The sequence below is a fragment of the Argiope bruennichi genome, chromosome 3 (assembly GCF_947563725.1).
Source record: "Argiope bruennichi chromosome 3, qqArgBrue1.1, whole genome shotgun sequence".
NCBI classification, from domain to species: Eukaryota; Metazoa; Arthropoda; class Arachnida; order Araneae; family Araneidae; genus Argiope; species Argiope bruennichi.
This window is the reverse complement of record NC_079153.1, coordinates 44,527,407-44,553,587: the sequence shown is the minus strand read 5'-3', so window position 1 is coordinate 44,553,587 and position 26,181 is coordinate 44,527,407. Positions and strand designations below refer to the sequence as shown.

Below are 26,181 nucleotides of genomic sequence, written 5' to 3'. Positions count from 1 at the left end.
CCTCATAATATTTCTAATTATCGCAATTATCACACATCAGATTATTGAATACTTAGACTTATCGGATAATCACAGAAAAGCAACGAAAAGAACAACAAATCACAAAGAATTCCTTTAGAATAGTAAGAATAAAAGTGTGAAATAAAAGCAAACTATTCAAAAAGCTCCAGCAGATGTTTTTAGTTTCTGTTCTGACAAAATTCGTAAACAGGTGATTTTAATTAGACTGACATAATTCAGTAAGAATTACAAAAGGATAAATGTTCTGTTCGCAGTTCACTTTAAAAATAACATTCAATGTTTTATTAGAAGTAATATTTTCAATTATAACACGCTTTTTAATTATATTTTTTAATGGATGTTTATTTGAGAATTATTTTTAATTTTCATTTCTTACAAAACTGCTGTAGCAAATGTACAACTCATCAAGCAAAAAAAAAAGTAAAAAAATCAGTATAAGAACTACTAGAAAAATTATTCATCATGCTTTTTTGTGGGTGTTGGCTTTGGTGCCTCCATCGTCTCATCACTATGAAAGAGTATCGGGTTTCTTCCCTTAAAACTCTGTTGTTTTTAAGCAGAACTTTAATTTAATTTTATATTTAATTGTAACAGAAGCCCGATTATGGAATAGAATAATGTATCGGAATTATAAATGGAATTAAATTTTCAGTAGAATATTTTGATCACATTCTACTTATGTTTAAAATCTATAATTAAAATAATTGGAAGATTAATATGTGAAAATAAAATCGAAAAAGCCTTTAATTTGCTATTGATTATTTACATTAATGTAAGAACAATAATTCGAGACATTTTAAGCGATATTGAATCAAATCTAATGTAATCTTTTCTAACCAGAGTATCGTTTAATAATATGCGAATTGATTTGACCCTTGATCATTTTATATCGACTGATATATAATTTATAAATGGGAATATTCATTTCACTTACCAATCATTTTCTGTTCTTGCAACTATACTTTTATGACTGCAAATCTTGCCCACACTAATTTTTTTTCAAACAGCGATACTCGTCTTTTGAATTACTGATGCTATTTATAATCTTCTGTAATTAAAAGATGGGAATCACGTGCTAAATAGAATTGAGTTCGGTGATAAACCAATTAAAAATTTATTAAGGCTTTCCGAACAGACTGTTGTATTATTACTTGGAATGGATCCAGTTAGCTCTATAAATAATTAAAATATCCAATATTGGTTAATAATTTAATTTTAAAATACCCAGCATTTGTTAATTTAATTTGAATCGCTTTAAGAAATATTACGGAATTCCAATTCCCTCAAATATCTGCTGCAGGTTAATTATTTTGAGAATTGTAAGATGGACATTTATCTAATGAAATTTAAGCCAGTATTTTTCTGGATTTGAATTTGAGTATTTCGTTTTGTTCATTGTCTTTACTTTTAAAAATCTATATAATTAATATTATGTATTGATTTCTTTCAAGGACCAGTTGTTTCTGAATTAAGTGTGAATTAAAATTTTAATAGGAAACCACTAAAATATTTTGAAAAATTTATATTAAGGCTTTTGAAAGACCTTTTTTTTTTTCAGTTCATTTAGAAGCAAAAAAAATTTAAGAATTTGGATGTGAAAAAAAATTAACTGAAGCACGGGGCACTAATACAACCACAAATACAAATACATCGTCAAATATCACCGCAACAACCAGATGATATTTGACATGTGTCGATGTATTTATTACTTGTAAATCAGGTTCACATGTGCAACTGATTTTCGATACAATTACTTTCTAAGTTTTATCCCATTTATTCCACATGTTCACTTAGACGCTTCTATCATATATGCCTCATATCTGACGTGGGGATGACGATATATCGAATTACCGTGTGTCTGCGTGCATGCAATTAACATACATTCAAATATATTGTTTTTTAATTATTTCATGCTGCAAAGCATCGTCCAGATTTTTAAAAATTTTCTTACCGTGAAAATTGTTTTTTTAGAGCCCATCGGTGAACTTTAGCAAAAAATCTGTTATTTTTTGTAATCATTTTAGAAATTATTTTCATTTCGTGGGGTCTTTAGACTCCACGGCCCTGAATTGTGAATTTAGTGACAAACCAAATATGTTGAGCATAACTTTTAAAAATTTAGTGATGACTTCATTTAGTTTTCTGAGAATTGTAGTTATTGTATTATGATATAAAAATAAAAATTAGGGGAAAGCATTAATAAAAGTAAAAAGAAATTAAGGAAAAGAAAATTGAAAAAGAGAGGGACCAAGAAAGTTATATTAATGCTAGTAATATAATAAAGGATTTGTCCTTTTAAATGCATTAGCTTTTAACGAAATGCACTCTGTCATATTGACGAGGTAAAGAATGGGTCTTGGGACCGATGCCTGTAAATTATATCAATGTACGCGGTCTTCTAAGTTATTTGTTACTTTTGAGGTCAAACATGGGGATTTTCCTTATTGCCTCATTTTGGTCACTGTCTAATTTCTGATAGTACATTATTGCTATTTTCCTGAAGAATTCCTCGATCGTTGGTAGCCTAAGGTCTTTAAAAATGTTCTCATTTATAATATACCACGGCATGTTCAAAATTTGCCTTACTGCTCCGATTTGCCTGGTTTCGAGTTTTTTATATTGTTTTTTTTTTTTGCACTTGCTTCTCACATGTAAGGTGTGTAGCTAATTTATGGGATTTTACAGTTAACCCTCTGAATGACTTGAACAGCATTTTTCATTTTTTTAATCAGACTTATAAATCTTTAGAGATCGAATGTTCAGTTGCGTATCAAGAATTACAGTTTATCTACCTTACCAACCATCCTTCTAAAAGCTTAAAGCTATTCTATCAAAAGAATTGACCTTTTGATATGTTAATTTTCAATAATCTGATTATTGATTATTAAAATAGTGTAATTATATTATTTTACTTTATAAAAAAAGGATTTTAATTGTTGACGAAGTTTTCTAAATCTATTTTACATCATGCCAGAGCATATTTATGGAATTGGGTTTGTGATGTCGCAAGACTTTGTCAGATATATATATATATAAGTACATTAAAATAAATAAAACATCTACGTTTTTTTCTTTACTTTTGAACATGATTAAATGCGCATGGAACAAAGTTTTAATAATTTGAAAGAAATTAGTTAAATAAATTTAAGAATCAAACATTTATTGGCGCCGTTGTGTAAAAATGATTAGCTCCTGAAAATTCCAGATGTTTCTCATGCTTAACGGTTTTTTTTTTTTTTTTTTTTTTGGTTGAATCTTTGAAACAAAATTGTGGGTGTGTCTGTTTGTTTTGACTTTATTTAGCCTTCAAAACTAATCAAAGAATTTATTAATTTGTATTTTTATTATGACAATGTGAAGACAATGGGTCCTTAAAAGTTATCAAATGCAAAAGCGAAAAAAAAAAAGCGATACGAAAGTACAGTCAAAAGCCTAAAGGTAAAGAAAAATAGACAGAAGCTTAATGAAAATATAAAGCTAAAAACAAAATATTCGAATCCATGGAGCCTGTTGATGAAAAAACAAATCAACATGAAAAATTATTTGAATTTAAAAAAAAACAAGTTGGACCCAGTCAAATATAGCACGAATTGACTTTACAGCAGGAACATCAGACAAGAAAAAATACAAAAATTTTATGATTTCATACTTTTAGATTATGAGTCAAAGCCATCAATTTCTACCATAAAATTGTTGAGTACCTTCATACTGACAGGTTTTATAATCTTATATTTTAACCTGTTATCTGGTTATAATGAAACATTTCAATTCAATGCGAAGCAAGTTGAATATAATTAATCGGTTATCTGGTTAATGAGATGACATTTTATTTTAAGAAATTTCTAAATGAATTCTATTCTTTTAAGATTTTTCTTATTCGATTACTGCTTGCTTTTTAAAAAATGAAAAACCGTTTTGTCAACTAAAACCAAATTCGCATTTGTTTTGTAATAATAATTTATTGAATTAGAAACGTATAAAAAATAAAATATCATTGCCATAAATGTCATTAATAAATTTTAAAAGCTATAAATTATTTATGGTCATATAAATAGCCATCGTAAATTTATTTCTTCATTGTAAAACCTTATTTTTCCTTTAGAATATTGTTAAAAACTTGATAATAGCATAATAGGATAAACGTTAGGGTATTCCCCTTGTATTTATGCTCTCAAAGTTTTCACATTTCTTTCAAAGCAGACTGTTATTATTTAATCAGGCTGACATCCTTTTACGATTCAAAACCAATTTTCTCTTCAGTGGAATAATACGTCACCAAGTGTCATCTGTTTATTATATTTATTTTGAAACAATTTTACAGTGTCATTGTTTCCTTCCTAACAATAGATTTAATGGTTCTTTTGTTTTATTTCTCTTTGCTAAATAGAGTATACTTTCCTTTGAACAGTTAAAGAGTAATGGCATTTGTCAAACCTTCAAGGGATGTATTTTTTTTTTCTACTATGGATATTACAGAATCAGATAACTTTTTTAAATGTACGATTATTGAGATCAGTTTTACCAATGACAGGTGGCCATACCATTCTTGTTAATAATGATAGAAATATTTGAACGCAATACTAAAAGAAATTTGAAGCTTTGTGTAGGTACATAATAATTTCTTCAATTTAATAGTAACACGTCTGTGTAATCAAACTTCATCAGATACCGGCAATATTTGAAAAATTAACCCTTTGCTATCGGATGGTGACTCGCACTCACTATTCAAGATGGTGCATTATTTTGACATTTTATTTAATTTTGATTATTAAAAATACCTGTAAGGTAATTAGAAGATGCAAATTAATCAAACGGGAGAAATCAACTTAAAACAATTATATATATTTAATTTTTGGAGCAGTAAATAAGTTTTTGTATTAGGTGAATAATTTTGCATCGAATTAGTTTTCTGAGTACAAAGGGTTAATTTAACAGTAAACCTACCGGGAGAGGTCCAATGACCATTTTCCAATCTCATTTCCAATGTATCAGTGAAATACTTTGGTGTTAAATCGTTGAAATAATCGGTGTTAAAGAAACTTGTGTACGTTCATCAGTCATCACAGAATGTGCAGTACCGGTCAATAACCTTTGGCGGTAGCATCACACACGTGTTGTGTGAGCGGCAATTAAATTAATTTTATTTACACAAACAAAGATTGTTCTTTGTGGTATTCAACATTTTCTTATTATTGTTTAAAAGGAAGTCATAGCCATTATCTAGTAATTACAGTCGTTGAAACCTCCTTGAATTTTATATTTCTCTACTCAGGATCCTCGAAAAGTACTTTATATTTCGGTAAATTCTTGAAAGTTTGAAAAAATAGGTGTAATCTTAATCCGTTATTTGTTGGAGAGAAGATAAAATCAATTTATGGCTTAGTACTCCCTTGAGAATGTGAATGTGTTAGTGAACTCAGCTCCTGGTAGTAATTTTTGTGAAATAGCATGTAGTAGCAGCCGTCCAATTGCCAACAGTAAGGTGCTTCCAAAGTGATCTCGATATTCACTTTGAAATGTGAATATTGGTTTTTATTAACTGCAAAATGTGCATAACAACAGGTGTACTTAGTGTTCTCCTTAAGAATCTCGAAATTGTAAGCAAGAAAGTTATGAAGCATTTGAAAGTTAATCGGAAAATATTAAAGTTTATCATTTTTATGTTAAAAAAAGGAATTTTGTGATCCTTGAATTTTTTTAAAAAGGTCTCTGAAAGGTTTTGAACAATTCTTGAATTTTTTTTTCTGCCTTCATTAAAAGTGAGGACCCCAGAATTGGTGCTATTTTTGATAACCTATGTATATACCATTTTTAGTACATCATTTTGCCTTGGTGCCGCTTCTTTCCAATTCGTTTCATTGTCATATTTTACTATGTCACAGGATTTAATAATGCTGTCAATCATTCTGGTCATCCGATATACCGATTTTCACTTTTTGCGCTCAAATAAAAATGGATGTCTTAATTTTTTCTGGACAGTAGAACTAACCTGAAGGTCAAGATTTTATATTAACCGATTTTAGGTCTCTGTCTCTTTGTACTGTCAATCTATTGATAGGTAATGTTAGATTTAGTTTAGTTATATTAACCTCCCTGTTTTTTAAACAAGACTACGGCTATTTTGGTACGGACCTCGTAATTTTAAATCGCGGTCAGATGATGAGGACGACACCTGGTCTGGCATTTCTTTCTCCAAACTTCCACACCACCCCAGTGGGTGGACGCTTGTCCCCGACGGATTTAGCGCACACCAGACTCGCTTACACGATGGTTCTTCGAAGGAATCGAGTCTCGAACGTAAAGTCCTTCGGTTCCGAAGCCGAAACCTTACCACCAGGCCACCGTGGCCTATAACGTTCATGAAATCTGAATGAAAATAACAAAAATTCAGTTTGCATTGTTTAATAAGAAATCCATATCAAATTAGGACTATGATCATAATTAATAGAATTTCTTAAAATAAAATTAACATTTAAAAAAATTCTTGCAAAATAATTTTTTTTAAAAGTAAAACCAAGATAAACTATTGCAGTAACGATGAATATTTCGAATTTCCATCACTTCTAAAATAAATTGGTCTGAAATAAACAATATATTCAATATCAATAATTTCATTTCCCCCCACCCCCACCCCTCTTCTGTTATGCAATTGTTCAAGAAGAAATATGTACACAAACTCGCGGAAGGAGGGGCTGAGAATTAAGTCACCAGAAAGCGAGATAAGGAAGGCTCAGGATTATTGGGAAAGTGTCAAGTGAAGCGGGGGGGAGGAGGTATGCGATCCAGTTGGATTTTGCGCCAAGGCAATAATTTTACGGTTAGTAACTCATATTTTAAGTAAATCCTCAATTTTTCTTGCACGACTACTTACTAAGAAATCTCACTGCCATGCCATTACCCTATTCACATGTCATATCCGGAGGTTAAGAACCCTGAGTTCAGCACCCCGTAACACTTCTCTCAAATCGTCAAGGTTAGTAATTTTTTGTTAACGCTTTTAAAATTTTAATTTGAAACTGTAAATATTGTTTCTTCTGGGATTAATTTTATGAAATTAAAAAAAAAACTATAGTAGTTAAATTGCTATAATTATAAAATGCTAATTTAAGAAAGATATTTAAATTTTAAGATGATGTAAAAAATATTTTGTTATAGCATTATGAGCGGTTATCTTGGCTTCACATAAAAATTTCACTTCATTTTGAATTATTTAAAATTATCAAGAAAATTAAAAATTCCCCAAGTACGAAATATATTTGTGCTGAATTCGATAGCTTTAGGCCTTGCTGCCTGGCGAGTTAAACACTAATAGATACCGTACACTATCACTTTTATTAGTATTGGATATCTATTAGATGAAAGATGGGTTATTTCATTTTCTCCTACAGATTTCGTTCATATGACTGCTTGAAAATAATTTCGAAAATTTTCAAATTTAAATATTTATATAGTTTTACACCGCACTGCAATCAGTCGTTAACGGAGAGAATTATTTTTTCATTCCTCCTCCCCAAAATTATTTTGCTTTATTAGCCTAAAGGTGGGTTTACACTCTGCCACTTATAAGATGGCCAGTAAGACGACACATGCGCAGAAAGGGACCGATTTATGTTTACCAAAATTTCGTAAGATTCAGGCATTTCATACTTAGTTATAAATTGCCGTTTTGGCGTCCCTGAATTTTTCTTTTCCACTGCATATCGTATCAAAATGATGGATATTGGTACAAAGAAGTACGGTAAGATAAAAAGAAAGGTCAACATACCTAATTATGGAAAACTATAGAAAAATGGCAAATAAAATGAAAAAAAAAACTCGCATCATAAAGAACATAGATTTAAAAAAAAGTATCGGTATTAATCTATGATCAGTGATCAATTTTTTTAACGCCAAAAAAAAAAAAAAAACCCGCCAAACTCTACAAACGCTTGCACTGAAAAATAAAAAAAAAATACAATACAGCGGCATGTTGCTGTTCCGTCGGGTACTTGTCATGGACCGAACAGCATTTTTCAGCCTTTCTACGCGTATGCTGCCTACTAGCCGTCTTATACTGATTTTCTGTCTTATTTCCTGGTCTTAAATTTCTGCGTAAATTGCGCTTGCGTGATTATAGTTTTGGCCTGTATAAACAAAACTAGTTAGGTCAAATACGTTCAACCAACAACGTTCTATTTGCAATAAGTTACTTGCAAACGCTAGAATAATTTATTTGTCTATAATTATGATCCTTTAATTGCTGTCCTTTTTATCAACCGGTTAGGAAATGCGATTTCCTTCTCAGCAGTTAAATTACAACTGATCAAATATTTCATCTGCTTCATTAGAAAAATTATCATTACACACTTTTTGATAGTAAATTTTGAAGGCACTTTTCGGCCTGAAATGTGGAATTTATTAAAGAGAGGAGTTCGTGGATGTTAGAAACATTACAAAAGGACAATTATATGTTCCCAATTGATGTTTTATTTATTTATTTGGTGATATTTGTTCATCTTTGTTTTTCACCTTGGTGTTGAGATTTGCAGAAACAAACTGTTTCCCTTTCTCCTAATAAAGCTTTTTAAAAGTAAAAATGATCAGACATCGAAATTGAGAGCAACTTCATTCTATCCTTCTATTTTGACTCTGATTTTTACATGTTGCCACTTTCAAAAAGTGAAAGTACTACAAGAAAGTAAGACAATGTTTCGTTCCTGGTTTTACCAGTTCAGTCTCTTTTAACAACCCTCCCACCTTTTGATTAATGACACATAAATTAATCAAAACACTAATGAAACAATTATGAAGCTAAATAAAGTTAAATAGTTAAAAATTCAATTCTTAGTATAAAAACTTTAAAGTTACTTAATTAGTGTTCAAGTAAAAATCTGGATGGGAGTTTAATTTGTCTTCCAGATCTACTCACGATAGTTCTAAACTTCTGGGACAACTCTGGAACAGAATTGTTCATCGATGATTCAGAAATTATATTTTCCTTTCCAAGTGTTTCAGTTTCATTTTTCTCGTCTGACTCCATAGATGAAGGTATTTCGAGGGGGAATATTTTCTTTATTGGTCGAACTAATTCTCCAGATGAGGTTTTGACACGAACAACACGAATATTGCCGTCTTTTCCTGGATATATCTCAGTCACTTTGGCTAAAGGTCATAGCACTTTGCGCTTGTTGTCACACTCGAAGAGAACTATATCCACAATTTTAATCTTTCTAGAAATTAACATTGCTGATGGACGTCGAACCAATAAGCTGAGATATTCCAATCTAAATCTTCTCAGAAGTTCTCGCACACTTTGAAGATGTCTAAGTCTCTTGTTTAAATCAATTCGATCTAGGTGATCCAAGTCAGGTACACCAAACTCTGGAATTTCACCTAAAAACAAGGACGGTGTCAAAGGAATGAGATCGTCAGACTCCTCTGTCACATATGTAAGGGGTCTGGAATTCACAGTTGATTCGCTGTCGCACAATACACTCATTACTCTTCGTAGTTTAAAGACGCCTGGCCCAAGATACGACGTAAAAGTTTCTTAATCATTTGCACAAGTCGTTCCCAACTCCCCCCCCCCACCGTGGTGTTTCTGGTGGACTAAACTTCCAGTCTATCTTAAGTATGACAGCTTCCCTTCAAACAATATTTCAATCAATTGACTCAAAGAGATTGTTGGATCCGACAAAATTACTACCATTGTCGCTGTAAATTATCGATGGCCGCCCTCTACGCGCAATAAATCTTCTAAATCCAAGTAAAAATCCCTGAGTATAGAGGATCAAAATCAGTTCCAAATGAACCGCTCTGAAAACAGCACAGGTGAAAAGTATGATTCAGGCTTTACTCTTTTTCTTCAAAACTAGTGGGCCAGCTAAATCTACTCCCACAATTTCGAAAATCTTAGCATCTCTAACTCTATTTTCGGGCAGAGTAGCTGGCACTGTCTGCATTCCTTTAGCTTCATGCCTTCTGCATCTAACACATCGAGATAAAGCTCCTCGGAGAGATGATCGGCTTTTGATAATCCAAAAGTTTTCTCGACGTTTGGAGATTAATATATGTATCCCGGCATGAAACAAAGATAGATGTTTATGAAATATCAACTTCTCCACAACTGCATTCTTCTTCGGAAGCAACATGGGGAAAATAAAATTGTGATGGTCCTTTCTTTCAGTTAATCTGGTCTTAACACATAAAATGTCTTCCTCATCTTTGAACACACTAAGTGACTTCAGCTTCTTTATGTCTTCTGAAGAAAATGAATCATGTTGAATAATCTTTACGATAGATTTCTCTGCCATTTTTAGCTCATTGACCTTTAACTCGCCGTCTTCTCTTTCTACTTTTGTCTTCTGGCAATTTCCTATAAATCTGTGTATCGAACCCATCATTCTTAGTATTTTCGTGTATTTTGAAAAGTAGTTGAAGACTCGTGAAGAAAAATCATCACATGGTTTAATGACGTCATTATTTCTCTACATTTTTCTTTGTTAGCCTCCACTTTGTCATCGATTGGCGCAGAATGAGGCCATTCTTCTTCCGACAATGCCAACCTGTGAGGACCCTCCCACCATCTGGATTCAATAAGTTTCTTCATTGTGCATCCTCTTGATGGCATGTCGGCTGGATTTTCTGTACCAGGTATATGGTGCCAGTTTTCAAAGTCTACCAGGTTCCTAATTTCTGAAACTGTTATTCACAAACGTTCCCCAAGCTTCTACATTCTTTATCAAAAAAAAGTGCTGTCGAAGAGTCGGTCTAGTAATACTCTTTTGAAATTACGATCTTGAGGTTCTTAATGAATGAAGCCAATATTGCTCCAATAAGACAAGCAAGCAATTCAAGTCTTGGTATAGTTGTTTTCTTCAACGGAGCTACTCTGGCTTTAGATTGCAATAATGTCATTTTGACTTCATCTGATTTTTGGCTTCTTAAAATACTACACTCGCATAAGATCCCTGTGAAGCATCGCAAAATGTGTGGAGGCTAAAAGACTGCCCATCGGTCTGAGTAACTTGCCTAGGAATCTTTACTGATGCTAACAAGGGCAATTCCTTCACCCATTTCAAGAATTTTGTTCTGATTTCCTCAGGCAGCTCTGCATCCCAACTCAATTTAGTTTCCCAACTATTTTGCAAGTAGTGAAAGGACAGCTAAAACCGATTAGGTCGAAGATTCTCTGTGCAATTGATAACATGTTTCGTCTTGTCACTATGATGTCATCTAAGTCGGTATTAGGTATGTCACAAAACAGTGAATCTTCAAACTTATCCCACATAAGACCAAGAACTTTTAGTGGTTCACGTATTGTCGATTTCACATTGCTCTTCTCTGTCTGCTTCCACCCTCTCAAGAAGTTACCACTTGCCATCAATCGAGTTGACTTTGTAATAAAATCTTCTGCTTCTTCACTTGGATTCGTTGCAGGATAGGCAGACTTTACCAGGCTATGAGTTACTTCTAATTTTTTAAGGTGTTGAAATCCACCCAGTTGCATAGGTCTCGTGGGCTTAAAAAACGGTCTACAATATTTATTATAACTTAATAATAAATACGGAATATGTACTTGTACATAATTACAAACATAATAATAATAGAAAAGTACAGACATAATAATAATACCCACAAATATAATAATATCAAATGATTATTTAATATCAAAAATTCAAAATAAATTAAAAAATAAATCATTTTCATCTGAAGTTAGCTCCCGTTGGTATACACTGTTCAAAACAATGAAAGGATATTGTAAGTCTTGTATTCTGATGATGATTAGGTGTGTGCAGAAAGTGGCGTTACACCGGTAAAAGCTAATAAATAAAATTTAAAAGAAAATAGAATTTAAATAGCTATCAAAGGACTAGATATTCAAATTTTTTTTCATAATTTTGTGTACTAGAAGCTAAAAACAGTCAAAGAAAAAAAAAAGAGGAGCAGGCATAAGAAGAAAGAATGGAGTGGTCGAAATAGCCCAAGCAGAAGAGTCTACATAATATTCCAACAGCATCATTGAAACATAATTTGTAAATAATAAAATTTTACTGAAGACAGGCAATTTAAATTTAGAAAACAGAAGAAAAAAAATGAAAAATAAAAAAGCAAAGTGAAAAATATAAATAAACAATTGAAAAAATAAGTATTGTATAAAATAACGAAATAAGCAATTTTGTGTGTGTGTGTGTGCATAAAATGGAAGAAGATAGTCACAAATGCAAATTTTTCTTATTTTCAAACTTCGCAGTATACAAATTTTGAGTTTCACGTTGAAGACGACGCTTTAGCGGCAGCAAATTTGATTTGGCTTTCAACTTAATGTAAGACAGAGCAGAAAAGAATGATCGATATTCAGTAAGCGCGTTGTTTCGATGAGTGCGATGTCTCAACGAAATCATTTAACCGAATCAGAAGCTTGGAGAGTTGATGGCCGGTTAGAGGGGAGCCAGACACAAGCCGAAGAGCAGAAGCCATTAGATTTTCACATGTGATTTCCAGGATCTGGAACCGTTTTTTGGAGACCGGAAATGCAGGTCGAAGATTAGGGCAAGGGCATAGACGTGCAACAACACCCAATGAAGACCGCTTTTTAACGCTAAAGGCTCGGTGGCACCGAAATATGAATACCACTCTTCTTCAACAACACCTTCGCTCGGCTACTGGCACCACAGTTTCAACACAAACTGTCCGAAACCGCCTTCACGCTGTAGATCTATATGCTCGCCGACTAATGGTGTGTGCAAGGAACCGTCTCGCCCGCAGGGAGTGAGCAATAAAGCATTTGAACTGCAGGAGATATGAATGGCGCAATATTCTTTTCTCTGGTGAGTCCCATTTTTCTGTTCATCCTGCTAATAGGCGTATTTTCATCTGGAGGGAACGTGGCACTAGAAACAATCCTGGGTTCGTGCACGGAAGTGTAAGATTTGGTGGCGAGGAAGTGATGGTCTATGCTGGAATCACCATTGATGGGCGCACTGATCTCCATATCATTCGCAATGGAGCTCTGACCGGTCGCCGATATAGGGATGAGATCCTGTGACCTATTTTAGTCCCTTACGCTGCAGCAATTGAAGATGACTTCATGTTAATAGAGGACAGTTGTAGGCCATATCGTGCTAATTTGTTGAATGATTTCCTTTTGGAGGAAGGTATCATACGAATGGATTGGCCAGCGTGTTCTCCGGACAGCAACCCAATCGAGCATGTTTGAGACATTCTAGGCAGACGAATTGCTGGACGTCTACCGTCCTCACAAACTCTCCGGCAACTGGAAAGAGTCCTTTTGTAGGAGTGGGACAGAATACCCCAGCCCTTTGTTTTTCTCATATGCACAAATTGTGTGTGTGTGGGGGGGGGTCTTTTTGTACCCAAACGCTCAATAAAACGCAGTTTTTTTCTGCCAAACAAATGTCATTTTTATCTCATATAGCCTACTACGTCTGTCGATAATGTGTCAATCATTCAAACAATTCTCCAGCTGCAAGATCACTCAACCTCAATATCCTTCAATTGTTTTGAGCAGTGTAGTTGTCCGCCAATCGTGAACATGTCGGTATATAATTACTAACTTCTAATCTTGCACGGATTCTAAGTGAACGTCTGTGAGACGAGAACGATATGTTGTTTTAATTATATTCATCATTGAAAATACAGATTTACACAGGTAGATAAATCCAAAGAACGAGGTTAAATGATATGCAACTTTTTTGTACATGTGTCCTCTACATATTTATCGAATCACTTGCTTATGTAAACACAGTCGCATCGATTGTGAAAAACCGATTCTCTAGTCTAGCTGCCATCGGTGTTCCGATGTTTCTTTGCGCTTCTTAGATCTTAGAGAAGATGGTCACCCTAAAGCCCCATTCGAACGACCTGTGCTTGTTTCCAGACGAACACACTTTTCCCTATTTCTCCTCCCTTGTGGTTTTTCGGGGTTCTACGATGCCTGTTCAGTTTACCGACAATTTGCGAGAAGCTCCAGGTCGACGTTCACAGGCGGAGGTGGTCCAACAATGGGTCAGTTGGCTGATTTATGACCATATTCGTAATGGCCACAGGTCGTTGGAACGTGGCTTAAAGTCCCGTTCCGACGACCCGTGCGTGTCTGGGGATAGGTACATTTTCTCCTCTTGCTCCTCTCGTGGTTTTTCCGGGTTTCTTTGATATCTGTTCATTTTACCGACAATTTGCAAGAAGCTCCTTATCGACGTCCACTGACAGGGGTGGTCCAACAATGAGTCATTTGGTTGTTTTATGACCAAATCCGTGAGGCCAAGAGTCGTCGGAACGCGGTTTAAAATGTCTTGGTGGTCCACCGGCAGATTGCGATCTACTTAATGTCCACCAAATCCATTTAAGAAACTGACATCAGTCAGGAGCTCAGTCATGTGTTGTGGTTGTAATCCTGAGCAATGTGGTACGGTGTTCCGAATATTGAAACCAAATATTTTCTTTATGTACAATTTATAGGATATGTGAACTACCATTTAGATGAAATGTTAACAAACTGCCATAAATATTTTTGAAATGAATAGATTTGTAACTTATAAAATAATTTGTAACTTATAAATTATAACAGTATATAAAGAATCCCAAAAAAGTAAAGGAACAACTTATTTATTTAAATCATTAAAAAAGTGTAAATATCACTATTCAGTCTGTGGTACTAATACAAATTTTTGAAATGTGATCTTAAAAAACATAATGCATCAATTGTACTATCATTAAGCCTGAAAAGTAATTTTGTGCAAAAATTACTAGCTGTCGAAAACGCTCTTTCGGCATCTACGATAGTTAGTGGTACTGTTAGCAATGCGCGATATACTTTTTCCAAGTATTTACCTCTAAATCCTTCATCTTCAAATAAATCGATTTCTTATCGGATGGTTTTGGATATAGCTGATTTCTGTATTGTATTTTGGTTCGTTGAAATTTTCTTATTTATCACTAATTCTAATTTTTGTTCAAGAGACAAATCCTTTTCACTATCGACATGAGTGTCATCATAATCTTCGATAATTCAACCGAATTCTTTTGAATGTGGATAGGTTTGTGGGTAAAAAATTTTAAGAAAATTTACTATAAACGTAATCAGATTTGAATTGGTTATTTTCTTTTCTTCTTTTTCATTTTTAAAATCATTATAATTATGTAAAAACCATAAGACATTTTCTATTTTGTTATGCCTTTCTTCTGTGCGATTTTTCATTGTAATGTATAATCTTCAGATAGAGATGTGTGCTGTTAAGAGTAAACGGTTCCAACGTGTTTTAAAATCTAATATTAAGGTATATTCTGTTTTATTTTCAGTTATATGAATTTTAGTAATATGTCTTCTTTTATAAGTGAACGTTTAAATATCTTTACAATTTTTCGAACTTTATAAATTAAAGGAAGCAATTCTTGATGGGTTAATATTTCATCCTCATTAGCAATATCTTCTTCAACAATTACATTGTCATTATCTTCATTGTCAATATCACTCTCACTCTTACTCTCTTCAAAGTTGGAATCCGAAGTTTCTATATTCACAGTATTTGGATTCTTCTGTTCTTTATTATTTTTTTTTGGTATAATACATCTATTACTCCTAAATGAATTCCATGAGCACAGTATAATTGCTGATTTGCACCAGTCAACTTTCCAACTTTTTTCATAACTGTTGCTCCATCAGTCATTATGGATACAATTTCTTCTTTCAGGGATAATCCATGTTTCGCTAATTTAGATTTAAGTAATTAATTAAACCATTAATTAGTTAATTAATTTCTAACATAAAGACAAAGAGACATAAAAACAAAAATATATACTATTTTGCTGTATTGGTGATCCCTGAACATATAGTGGAGACAATTTTAAAAATTTCTAGTAAATACCGAAAAACCGGTATTTAAACTTGTGAATACAGGTATTACAAAATTGTACAAATGGCTCAAAATAACAGTATTCGGTATCCCGGTATTGCAATCCCTACATGTAACCCTTTAGCGCATGTGCGCTGGTGATGTCTGGGAAAAAAAATGTTCTCTGATCCCATAGAGTAGCAGATGTAAATTTAGGTTTGAGTTTGGATTGATGAAGTGTGTATGACGGAACCAAATATGGTTGCATGTTTTATAAAGAATTAGTGCACGTAAAATGAAATATGTAAATATTTGTATATAATTATCTGTGCCTATTTCCTCGTCCTGCAAATAAAAGTGATGATAAAATTGAGAATACTTGGATTAATGATTTCGATGTTTATGGGATCTAATTCACCTTGGAATACCTCGATTCTATTTCATTTAGAAGATCCCGGAATGACAAGATAAGAGAGAATTTTTCTAACATTTCGATTTGAATGTTGGGCCTAGAAATCCCCAAATCTGGCATCCCTGCCGGGATTTATGCATATAGAAACTACGTAAATATAGAATTCGGGGTATTTTGAATTAGAATTTAGGAATTATTAGAAATGGATGTCGAAAGTATTAAAAAGTTAAGAACTCCTACTAAGAGTAATTTTACGAGATCATTAAATAAAGCTTGTGAAATTTTAGAAAACAAAGTAGAGGATACAATTATCTTGGCGGCACAGATAGTTCTGTTGGAACAGAAATTTAAAGAATTAAATGATTTAGATACAAAGATTTTAGCTATTTTGTAAAGCGATGCAACATACACACAAGAAAATTTTAATTTGGAATGCGAATTACTGCTTATGCAGATAGATTTTTAAAAACGAAAACGAAACTACAGAGAAGATTAAACGCTTTAGAAAAACCTAAACAAGATGTTACTGTAATGTGAGAATCTGTCAATAATACTAATCGTAAATTTAAACTTCAGAGCTGGAATTAGAACAATTTAGTGGAAACGTTAAAGAATGGCTTCAATGGTGGGGCAGTATAAAAAGATTCATGAAGATGAAGATATTGTAGATGATGGCAAATTTTAGTATTTGTTGCAATCAACACAAAAGTGTTCGTCAGTTAGGCAAATAGTGGAATCTTTCCTGCCAACAGGAAAAAATTATGAGGAAGCTATCAAATTTTTAAATGTTAAAGCGCTGCTTTTAAACTGTATAATACTTTAGAAGGGCAACTCAGAACTTTAAGACCATTAGAAGTTGCAGAAGATAACTTTTCAAGTATATTGCTATATCCTTTTGTTGAGTCACGTTTATCAAACGATTTATTGAGAGTTTACGAACGAAATCAAACTAAATTACAGCAGGAAGTTCAGGGAGTGATAGGTTGACTCATCTCTTAAACTTTCTTAAATAGCGTTCTTCTTTCGATTTAGAAAAACATAATAAAAAAACGCTGAATCATCATATTCGTGAAAATGTAAATAGGCCATTTGGTTTTGATTTATTTAATAATTCGAGAAGAAAATCGTATCCGATTGATTTAAAAAAAAAATGCGCTTTTTGCGATAAATCGCATATGACTCAAGATTGTAGGTTTGCGAAGGGTTTAACATACGAAAAAAAGGAAATTCTTTTAAATCGCGGAATTTGTTTTCGCTGCTTAAATTGCAAACCCAAACAGATTGCGCGTTTCTGTAAATAAACAATTAATTGTCCTAAATGCAATGGGAACCACTTGCCTATCATGTATAATGCCAATAATGAATGCACAAGTAATAAAAATAATGAAAAAAAGTTCTGAAGAAAAAAGTGTTACAAACAGATCTTTAACTAATAAAACATCCTTACGTCAAGTTTATTTACAAACATTAGTTGTTCAAATTCGTGGAAACGGTGAAATTAAATAAATTCATTGTCTATATGATACAAGGTCTCAAAGGTCCTACATATCAAAATACGACGCATAAAGAATGAAATATGAAGTTACCCGCGAGGAATCTATTTTGCATTCTTTATTTAGCGAGGTTGAAAAAGCGGAAAACCATAAAAAGTATCGGGTATGCTTAAGTAATGTCGATAATAATTACCATTGTAATTTTGAGGTGTTACATCAGGAAAAGATTTGTTCTGATTTTTCTGGAGAAAAATTGTCCTCCTGTGTGAGAGAAATATAATAGAATATTTGTAATGTTTTTAACTAATGTAGTGCATGCTTATGATGACCTATTATTGTATCAGTCTTCTCCATTAGAAATTTATTTGTTAATTGGAGTTGACGTCGCTGGTAAACTGTTCACAGGAGAGGTAAAGCAACTTAGTTCAGGAGTAGTTTGCGTAGGAACTGAATTAGGCTGGACGCTGATGGGAAAGTCAAATGAAATAGAAAAAAGTGACAGTACGTCTATTGTTCTATCCTGTCACGTTAATGATGCAGTCATCTCAGATTTATGACGATTAGACACACTTGGAATTTAAAAAGAAAACTAGGGAGGAATTGGAAGAATCAGCAAAGGAGCATTTTTTTTACGAACTGTAACTAGAAATGAAGAAGGGAGGTACCAAATACGATTACCTTAGGTGGAAGGGCATCCCCCCTTAACAAGCTGCAAAGGTATTTCTGAAAAAAAGACTTGCAAATTCCGTTAAATTTCTAAAGAAATTAGGAAAAACAGAAGAATACAAAAACATTTTTAAGGACTGGTTCGATCAGGGTATTATTGAGGAGGTAGATACTTCAGAACCTGAACACTACTTACCTCATCACCCTGTTTTCAAAGAAACTTCCACAACGAAGATTAGGCCCGTCTTCGATGGATCTGCCCGAGACAAAATCTTGCCATCAATAAATGATTGATAGAAAAGGGGCCATATTTGGTTGAACTTATTCCCTCCGTTTTAAACAGGTTTTGAATAGGAAAATATGGAGTTATTGCCGATATTGAAAAGGCATTTTTGCAGATAGAACTTCATGAAGATGATAGGCGTTATTTGAAGTTTTTTGTGGTTGTCAAACTTTTAATTTTCAGTTTTCCTTTGGAAACTGAAGGCTAGATTTTTGTTTGAGAAATTCCGCTCAAACTAAAATAAATGCATAGTTGAATTTAAACTCTGAAAGATATTGAAAAGAATTACTACGATTTCGCACATCCCATCTGCCAATTATGATGATTAATATAAATTTTGGATCCATTAGTTAACCTTGAGCATGAAATTTCAGTTGTTTCTCAATACATAAAAACGTCTGGAATATTCATTTATGTGCCTTTTTATTTTTTAGGTGCTGCTACAAAACAGTTTGGAACTGTTGTGATCTTTCTATTGAGTAAGTGCTCCGATTTTGATTTCTTTCAAGCGATTTATTACCATTCCATAGCTGCATTTTTGTAATTAATTTGCTACTTTGTATAAAAGATAACTGAAACAAAAGATTGTATATTCAGACATTCTTAAAATTGTGTGTAATAAATAAAAGAGTAATTTTTACTTTATGATATTTTCTGTACGGCAGGGCAACAGTTTGCTCTGAGCTTCTGAAATTTTTGTTAAATTTTTATATTCTTGTAACATAATTAGAATTTTGTATGTGTTTTTCATTAAAATGTGTGAATGCTAGTTTCCATATTAAAAAAATAATAAAGCAGAAGTTTCTATAGAGAGCGTGTTGACCTTTTAATACATATATATATATCATAAATAGAAGTTGGTACTTTTATTAAAATGTACGCCTCAGAGCGATTTTCCGAATTTCTCTAATCCATTTAGCGCGTTTTGGCGTTTTCCCCTGCGATATTTCCAAAGATGTTATTACAGAAAATTGTTTTGACGTAATTTTAAAAAGATAAATTATTTTCTAATAAAAGCAATTTAATTGCCGTACTTTTTTTTCATGCTGAAAAAGAGATTGTTTATTATTTGGTAGAGTAAGAAAGTGACGATTTTCATTATTACGAAAGGCATTGGAATATAATTCCTTTAGGAAGATTAATTGCAACATGACGGATGACAACATGATTAGATGCAACATGACGGATGTAAAATTATTAAAATATTTTGGTTAAAATGACTGTAACAGTTTGATTCGTTAAATATACATTATTGAGGGAATTTTGATCAAATTATCCATGACAGATTTAATATAAATTTATCTCAATCGATGCTTCTGATGGTCACCAAAGATAGCTAGTTAAAATAAAATATTCGCTAACAAGCTTGAAAATTTTTCATTTCCAATGAGTTTGGAATTATGCACATTTCAGTCTTTTTAAGAACGGGAGTATAATTTGGACCATTTGTGTGCAGCTCTAAATCTTCATTTTTTTCCCCCAAATACTAAAATAACATTGTCATTTGTTTTATCTTTCTTTTCAGTTCTGATACATTGGGGGTGGTGTAAAGATGACAATTGTGATGTGAATCATTGCAAATCTTTATTTCCAACTATTTTCAAAGAATTTTTCAAGAAAGGTACACAGCGTTTGTGTAGGTAAATACATATCTTTCAGCAATTTGCATTAAAACGTCTTTTTATTATTGAAGCAAAATGCCATGGAAATTTTTATTCTTATTAATAATTTTGCTTTCAATCATACGAAAGCGTGCGCTTTTTTCGTGATCAAAGGGTCTTTAATTTTACTGTTTCTTTTCAGAAGTTCTGATGACACCATAGAATGCATCAATAAATGTTTGCAAATGTTTTTTCCTGACTTTGGTTTTGTTAATTCTAAGACATTTATAACAAGTGAAGTATGCAGTTATGACATTGCATATGGTGCGTATATATGAATGGATTATTTTTTTACCTATTGGCATGCAAAGATATATTTTTATTTTGGAAATATCCTAATATATAACAATATTTTTAAACAGATATGTCAACGAACTGGAAACCTGAAAAAAATAATAAACGCATCGGTCATCCTCGTATCTGAACTCATTATATATTGCAACATTGCTTTAGCTTGCATCATTATTTCTTTTCGTTTCGATAAGAATTGATTTGATGGTGTGTGTGTGTGTGTGTGTGTGTGTGTGTGTGTGTGTGTGTGTGTGTGTGTGTGTGTTATTTTCTACTATTTCACTGGTCTTTCATATATATAATGGTTTAGTAGGATCAGTTAGTTATCCGAATTATAATTTCCCTCTTACATTCATTGCTAAAATAGAATATCGAAAATATCCTAATAAAGTATTAAATTTGCGACATATAAGAAGGCAAAACCTTTAACTGAGTCAATTTTTAAGACTTTAAAAATCAATCAATTTTTAAGAATTTTAAACTGCAAAAAAACTGCAAACTGCAAAAAAAAAATAACGAAAAATGCAATTTTTACAAATTAAGGTAGACTTATATAATTATGTCTCAATCTGAATTTTAAAATGTTTGTTGTTATTCTGGCAGGTGGTATGAGTACTAATTATTTTAGTCTAAGTTTTGAATGACAGCGGATATAATCAACTACAAATATGTTACTGACAGATATTAGCAAACGATTTATTATTACTATAATTGAGATCTCTTTTTGTTTGTTTAGAATTCTAATTAAGAATTTGTTGAAGCATTACCCTATTCGCACGAGTGCCCAACAATATTATTACGATATCCTCCCAATATTGTCCAACTTCCAGAATATCTTCGAGATACAAGAAACAGCATGAAGATATAAGAAAATATTTTGTTTTAATAGAACACATAGATTATCCTAAAAATAAATTCCATAAACAATTTACGTCACCGCTGCGTTATTTAATTAGAATCACCTTAAAATCGAGACATAATTACGGTAGGGACGACTCAAAATAGATATTTCGTTATGGGTTGCGATAATATTAGAGAAAATTGGTGCTTATATATTATAGCGGCTAGCGCACTTCCTTGGCGTCATTAGGATTATGCCAAACTGGTCAAGCTCCATTATATGCTATAGTAGGTAATTGTGGAAAATTGATAAGACAGCCACAGCTTATAGAACTGTTGCATGTCACTTCGAATTTGTCTTTTATCACGTGCATTATTATTTCCATTAAGTAAAAATATGTGTAAGAGCAACAACGCCACTTTGAGCAGAATTATTGCATTAAAGGTGAAAATGAAAATTTGAATAAATGAAAGCATTAAAAGAGGGTAACCTTTTTTTCCTTTTATATATATTTTGAAACTGTCATAATTCTTTTTCCTTTTATATATAAATTAATTTAAACCGAACTACCTAACATTTTTTTATTTAAAGATTTCTGATTCTGCTGAATAACTTATATAAATGAAAACTAAATAGAATCTTCAAAAATTTCAAAATAATGCTAATATATATATATATATAGTGTGTGTTTTTGTGTGTGTAAGTATAATTTTCGAAGCAGAGTCGTTGCCGAAGTGAGAGAAGACGCTTTGAATTTTTGACTTCGTTTTATTTCCATCCCGGGAGGCATGATTTTTTGTACAAGCAGAAGCGACGAGCACAACACACAAAGCGACATAAAACGAAATGAGGAGAAGCTGATGAGAATTTTACCACTGTGAATATATACTGTGTGAGATTTTAATAGGGATTTCTTGCGTGTGTCAATCACAGGCAAGGGAATCATAGCGATCTTTTAGTGGAATTTGTTTATATCATCAGTATTTTATCCCTTCACTCGGGGTGTGGGCACTTGTCGGTTTTAATCTATTCTGCAATTTTAGAACTTGCGTTGAATTAATTAAATAGTAAAAGTGGAATGGGATCAGGAAATAAGTGAATATTTTAGAATGAAGTTGACATGGGTTAAATTAAATTGAAAGCTAGGAAATTAAGTTTAAATTAAATTTTAAAATATCATATATAAATTTTCGCGATTTTTGACATACAGTATAATGAAGGATTTAATTCCATTACGTTGAGATCTTTATAATAGGCCAATTTACTTTCTAGATACCCTTATATAACGAGAACCGTTGAATACGCAACGCCAACTGTTTCTATTTTTCTATAAGAAGAAAATGAAACTCATTTTTTTTTTTTTTTGAATATTAGTAACTAATACGTCATATTTTTTTCACATCTAAAACAAATAAACAGTCTTAATGTTCAAGCCGGATGTGGAAAAAAAATTCTACACATTCGTAATTTCCTCTTTTCTTATTGTTGAAGGAATTAGGACATTCACCACGGCGAAAATTATCAAAATTATAGTTATAAATAAATAAATTTGTTTGCTATTAAATATATCTGATGTAAAATCTAGTTTATATAAAAAAAAGAATAAGCTGTTTTTATTATAGATGAACATAAAAATATTTATTTTCTTAAACCGTTCGTTTTCCGATAACAGCTTGAATATGTGAGTCTATAAGTTCTTAACCACACATCTGTACGCTCTGAAGAAAGAATCTTGAGTGTAATCGCTCTAAAGTAAACATAAAATGTGAAAATATATTCATTAATGAATTTATTTTCATTTCAATATACTTTAAATAAGAAAATAAGAAATAGAAAAAAAATTTATTAGATAATAAGAATTAAATAAGAAATAGAAAAAAAAAATGAATGCCAAGTAACTTTATAATAACTATTTAATTGTAAAGGACCCTTTCAAAATTGTTTTATTCTGCATGCATACGAAGAATTAGAATAAACAGGTACATAATGCTTGTAAATACTCAATATGTTTCAATATTTGTTGTAAGAAGAATTTTATCTATGCTTACTGAAATTTGAAAATAATACTTTGAAAATAAAGAAAAGAAAAAAAAACTACCTTGTACCATTCTATTATCGTATTACCTTTATAAAAGTTCATTTATGAGCTTTCAGCATTTCCAATATGTATATATATAATGATATTTTAAACTCTTAATTTAAACCGAATTAATTTCCAAAAATTTATTTTAATTTATCCCATGATAAAATATTCTCTTATTTCCTGATCTATTTCCACTTTCGGTTTAATTAATTCCTTTGTAAAAATAATGCACCTGTCTATCGGGGGGTTGTGCATCAGTACTACGTATCAAATGAAAGTGATACTTCCGTTGCCCTTCCTTGTCAAAGGTCAACATATGTATTCCATCGGCACGTGGCCGGAAATTTTTGCACTCTTCTTTACTTCTGCTTTTGTGCCGCGCTGCGCTTTCTTGTATCATGCCTGCCGAGAGAGAATAAAACGAAATTAAAAATAGAACGTCTCGTCTATATTTTCAAACTGCATTCTGCCTCAAACAAAATGTCATATTTATATCATTTTCAGTAATCAGTAAAATGCCTTTATTTACTAATAATGGCAAATCGTATCAATTCCTTTAAAGATTGGAAATTGAATTAGATGGTGATGCTTATTAAGTGATGATATCGTTAAGAAATTTAATTAAACCAAGATTTTAATCATCTCATTCTGTGCTTCGTTGATTTGTATGTGGATTCAAATCTCCCTGAAATATAATATTATTTAATTTTTAGATCTGAATCGACACTGGAATTGCATCAGTAGTCATTTTCATAGATTAATGACTTGTATGTCGATATCTGGAAGTATGGTGCCGACGAAAAATTCAAGTCAAACTTTAAAGCAGCTCTCCTGCAAGTACGTTGTTCGTTCATTTTGAGGAATAATAAATTCAATTTTACCCCTTTTCTTAATCTTTATGAAAAATTTCTTTGTTAATCAGCACTTATTGTAAAAATATGAAAAGGTATTTATCTTCTTAAGTACGCTTTATGGTTTTCTTATTTTTATTTATATAAAGAAATAAGAGAAAGTATTGAAATTATCAAAATATTGTAGTTGAACTCGAGATTTTGACGTTTCTTTCAGTTTCTGACCTCCCTGGGCTCAAAAAACACATTTATGGAAAATGTCTGTCCGTCTGTTACAAAGATAAATCAAAAATGCTTTAAGCTAAATAAATGAAATTTAGTATTTGCTCATGACAATAAATTTACAATTTTCTATCAAATTTTGAATGAAATACAATCACAGAAAGTCTGGCTATTAAAGAATCGTAATGTAAGAAGCTAGATTGATAAAATTCGGTAGGTACACAAATTCAGCATCGATCCGTATCAAATTGAATTAAATCTATTAACGGCTTTGTACTTGCAAATACATTTAACTGCTATAGTTCTACAACGGAACGACTAATTAAATTTATTATCTGGACTCATTTTTGAATTGTATTTCAATTTCGAATTTTGGTTATAATCGGAAAGAATAAAAAAGCATTCAAAATATATTTTCGGTTTTCTATTAAAAAATATGTGCTACAAAGCACGAAACTGGTGTACGGAAGGGGAAAATTGTAAAAGGAATTTTTGTTAAAATACAGATCATTTTTGTCGTTTAAATGAAAGGGGTCGTTCAAGTTTGCAGGAATCGACATTCTATAGAATACCTAGGCATTTTATGCAATACCCGGCGTTTTTAGGTAAAGTGTGAAATATGAGAATTATTATACGCTTCCTCTAGGTATTGTGTATATAGTATCTAGATATCCTATTTAAGCAAAGTATGGGCGTGATAACTCTATTATTAAAGCAGTTTATTAGTTTAAAAATAAAGCGTACTCAAAATATCACTTTTATCTTTACTATTATGGCCGCATAATTGTTTGCAAGTATGTACATCATTGATTTCCTTTAAATATGCACATCAGGAAGAAAGAAAATAAAAAAATATCGTCGATGAGTATGTTATCATCATATTGGTTTAATCCACCATGGAATGTAATCTCAGTCATGTTTTTTGATACCTTTAACTGATGTTGCTAACATTATGTAACCTCGAAATTAATATTGAAACAGTGACGGTCAATTTGAATTCATGGAGCAAAGAACACATTTCCTTCATTGAAGTCATTTTGATAACAATTGAATTTAAAATCATTATTCCTATATTATTTGCGTTGTCTTTTGGCCTAAAAAATTGTAACACCCGTTATTCCAAAAAATTTTTAAAAAATCTATTTTATATTCAATTATTTTTTCATATTTTTTATAATCTGGGGAAGGCTTTATGACCACCTTGTAATTTTAGAATCGAATACATTTTCTTTTATGGATTGTGCATTAGGAACATTCACCATGTAATGTTTAACAAATTTGATTTTTTTTGTTGTTATTATTTTAAATTTGTTTGTTTATTATGTACTAACATCATCTGTGACATGATCATTACTTTTTGGTTTTCATGGTTTTTTTTTTACTTTTATTTTTTCGCCGTTTATTATTATATAAAAAAAAGATCAATCAATCATTCATCAAAATAATATAACTTTTCATGAGGGCCTGCTAATTTATTTCTATATTTGTTCTATTTCAAAAGTCAAAGATCATACTGATATAATA

The 26,181-nt window shown here is 31.9% G+C and overlaps 1 protein-coding gene across 2 annotated transcripts in view; it reads left to right on the top strand.

The window, feature by feature from the left end:
- LOC129963542 (uncharacterized) overlaps positions 1–26,181 on the top strand; it is a 34,672-nt gene that overhangs the window by 3,930 nt on the left and 4,561 nt on the right. Inside the window, exons 2-5 of one of the 2 annotated variants that reach the window (XM_056077983.1) lie at positions 19,143–19,187; positions 20,234–20,348; positions 20,512–20,633; positions 24,298–24,421. In XM_056077983.1, the coding sequence (XP_055933958.1) occupies positions 19,143–19,187; positions 20,234–20,348; positions 20,512–20,633; positions 24,298–24,421 (406 nt within the window). Of the gene's footprint in view, positions 1–19,142; positions 19,188–20,233; positions 20,349–20,511; positions 20,634–24,297; positions 24,422–26,181 lie in introns of those variants that run through there. The other variant, XM_056077984.1, reaches the window with a different exon arrangement.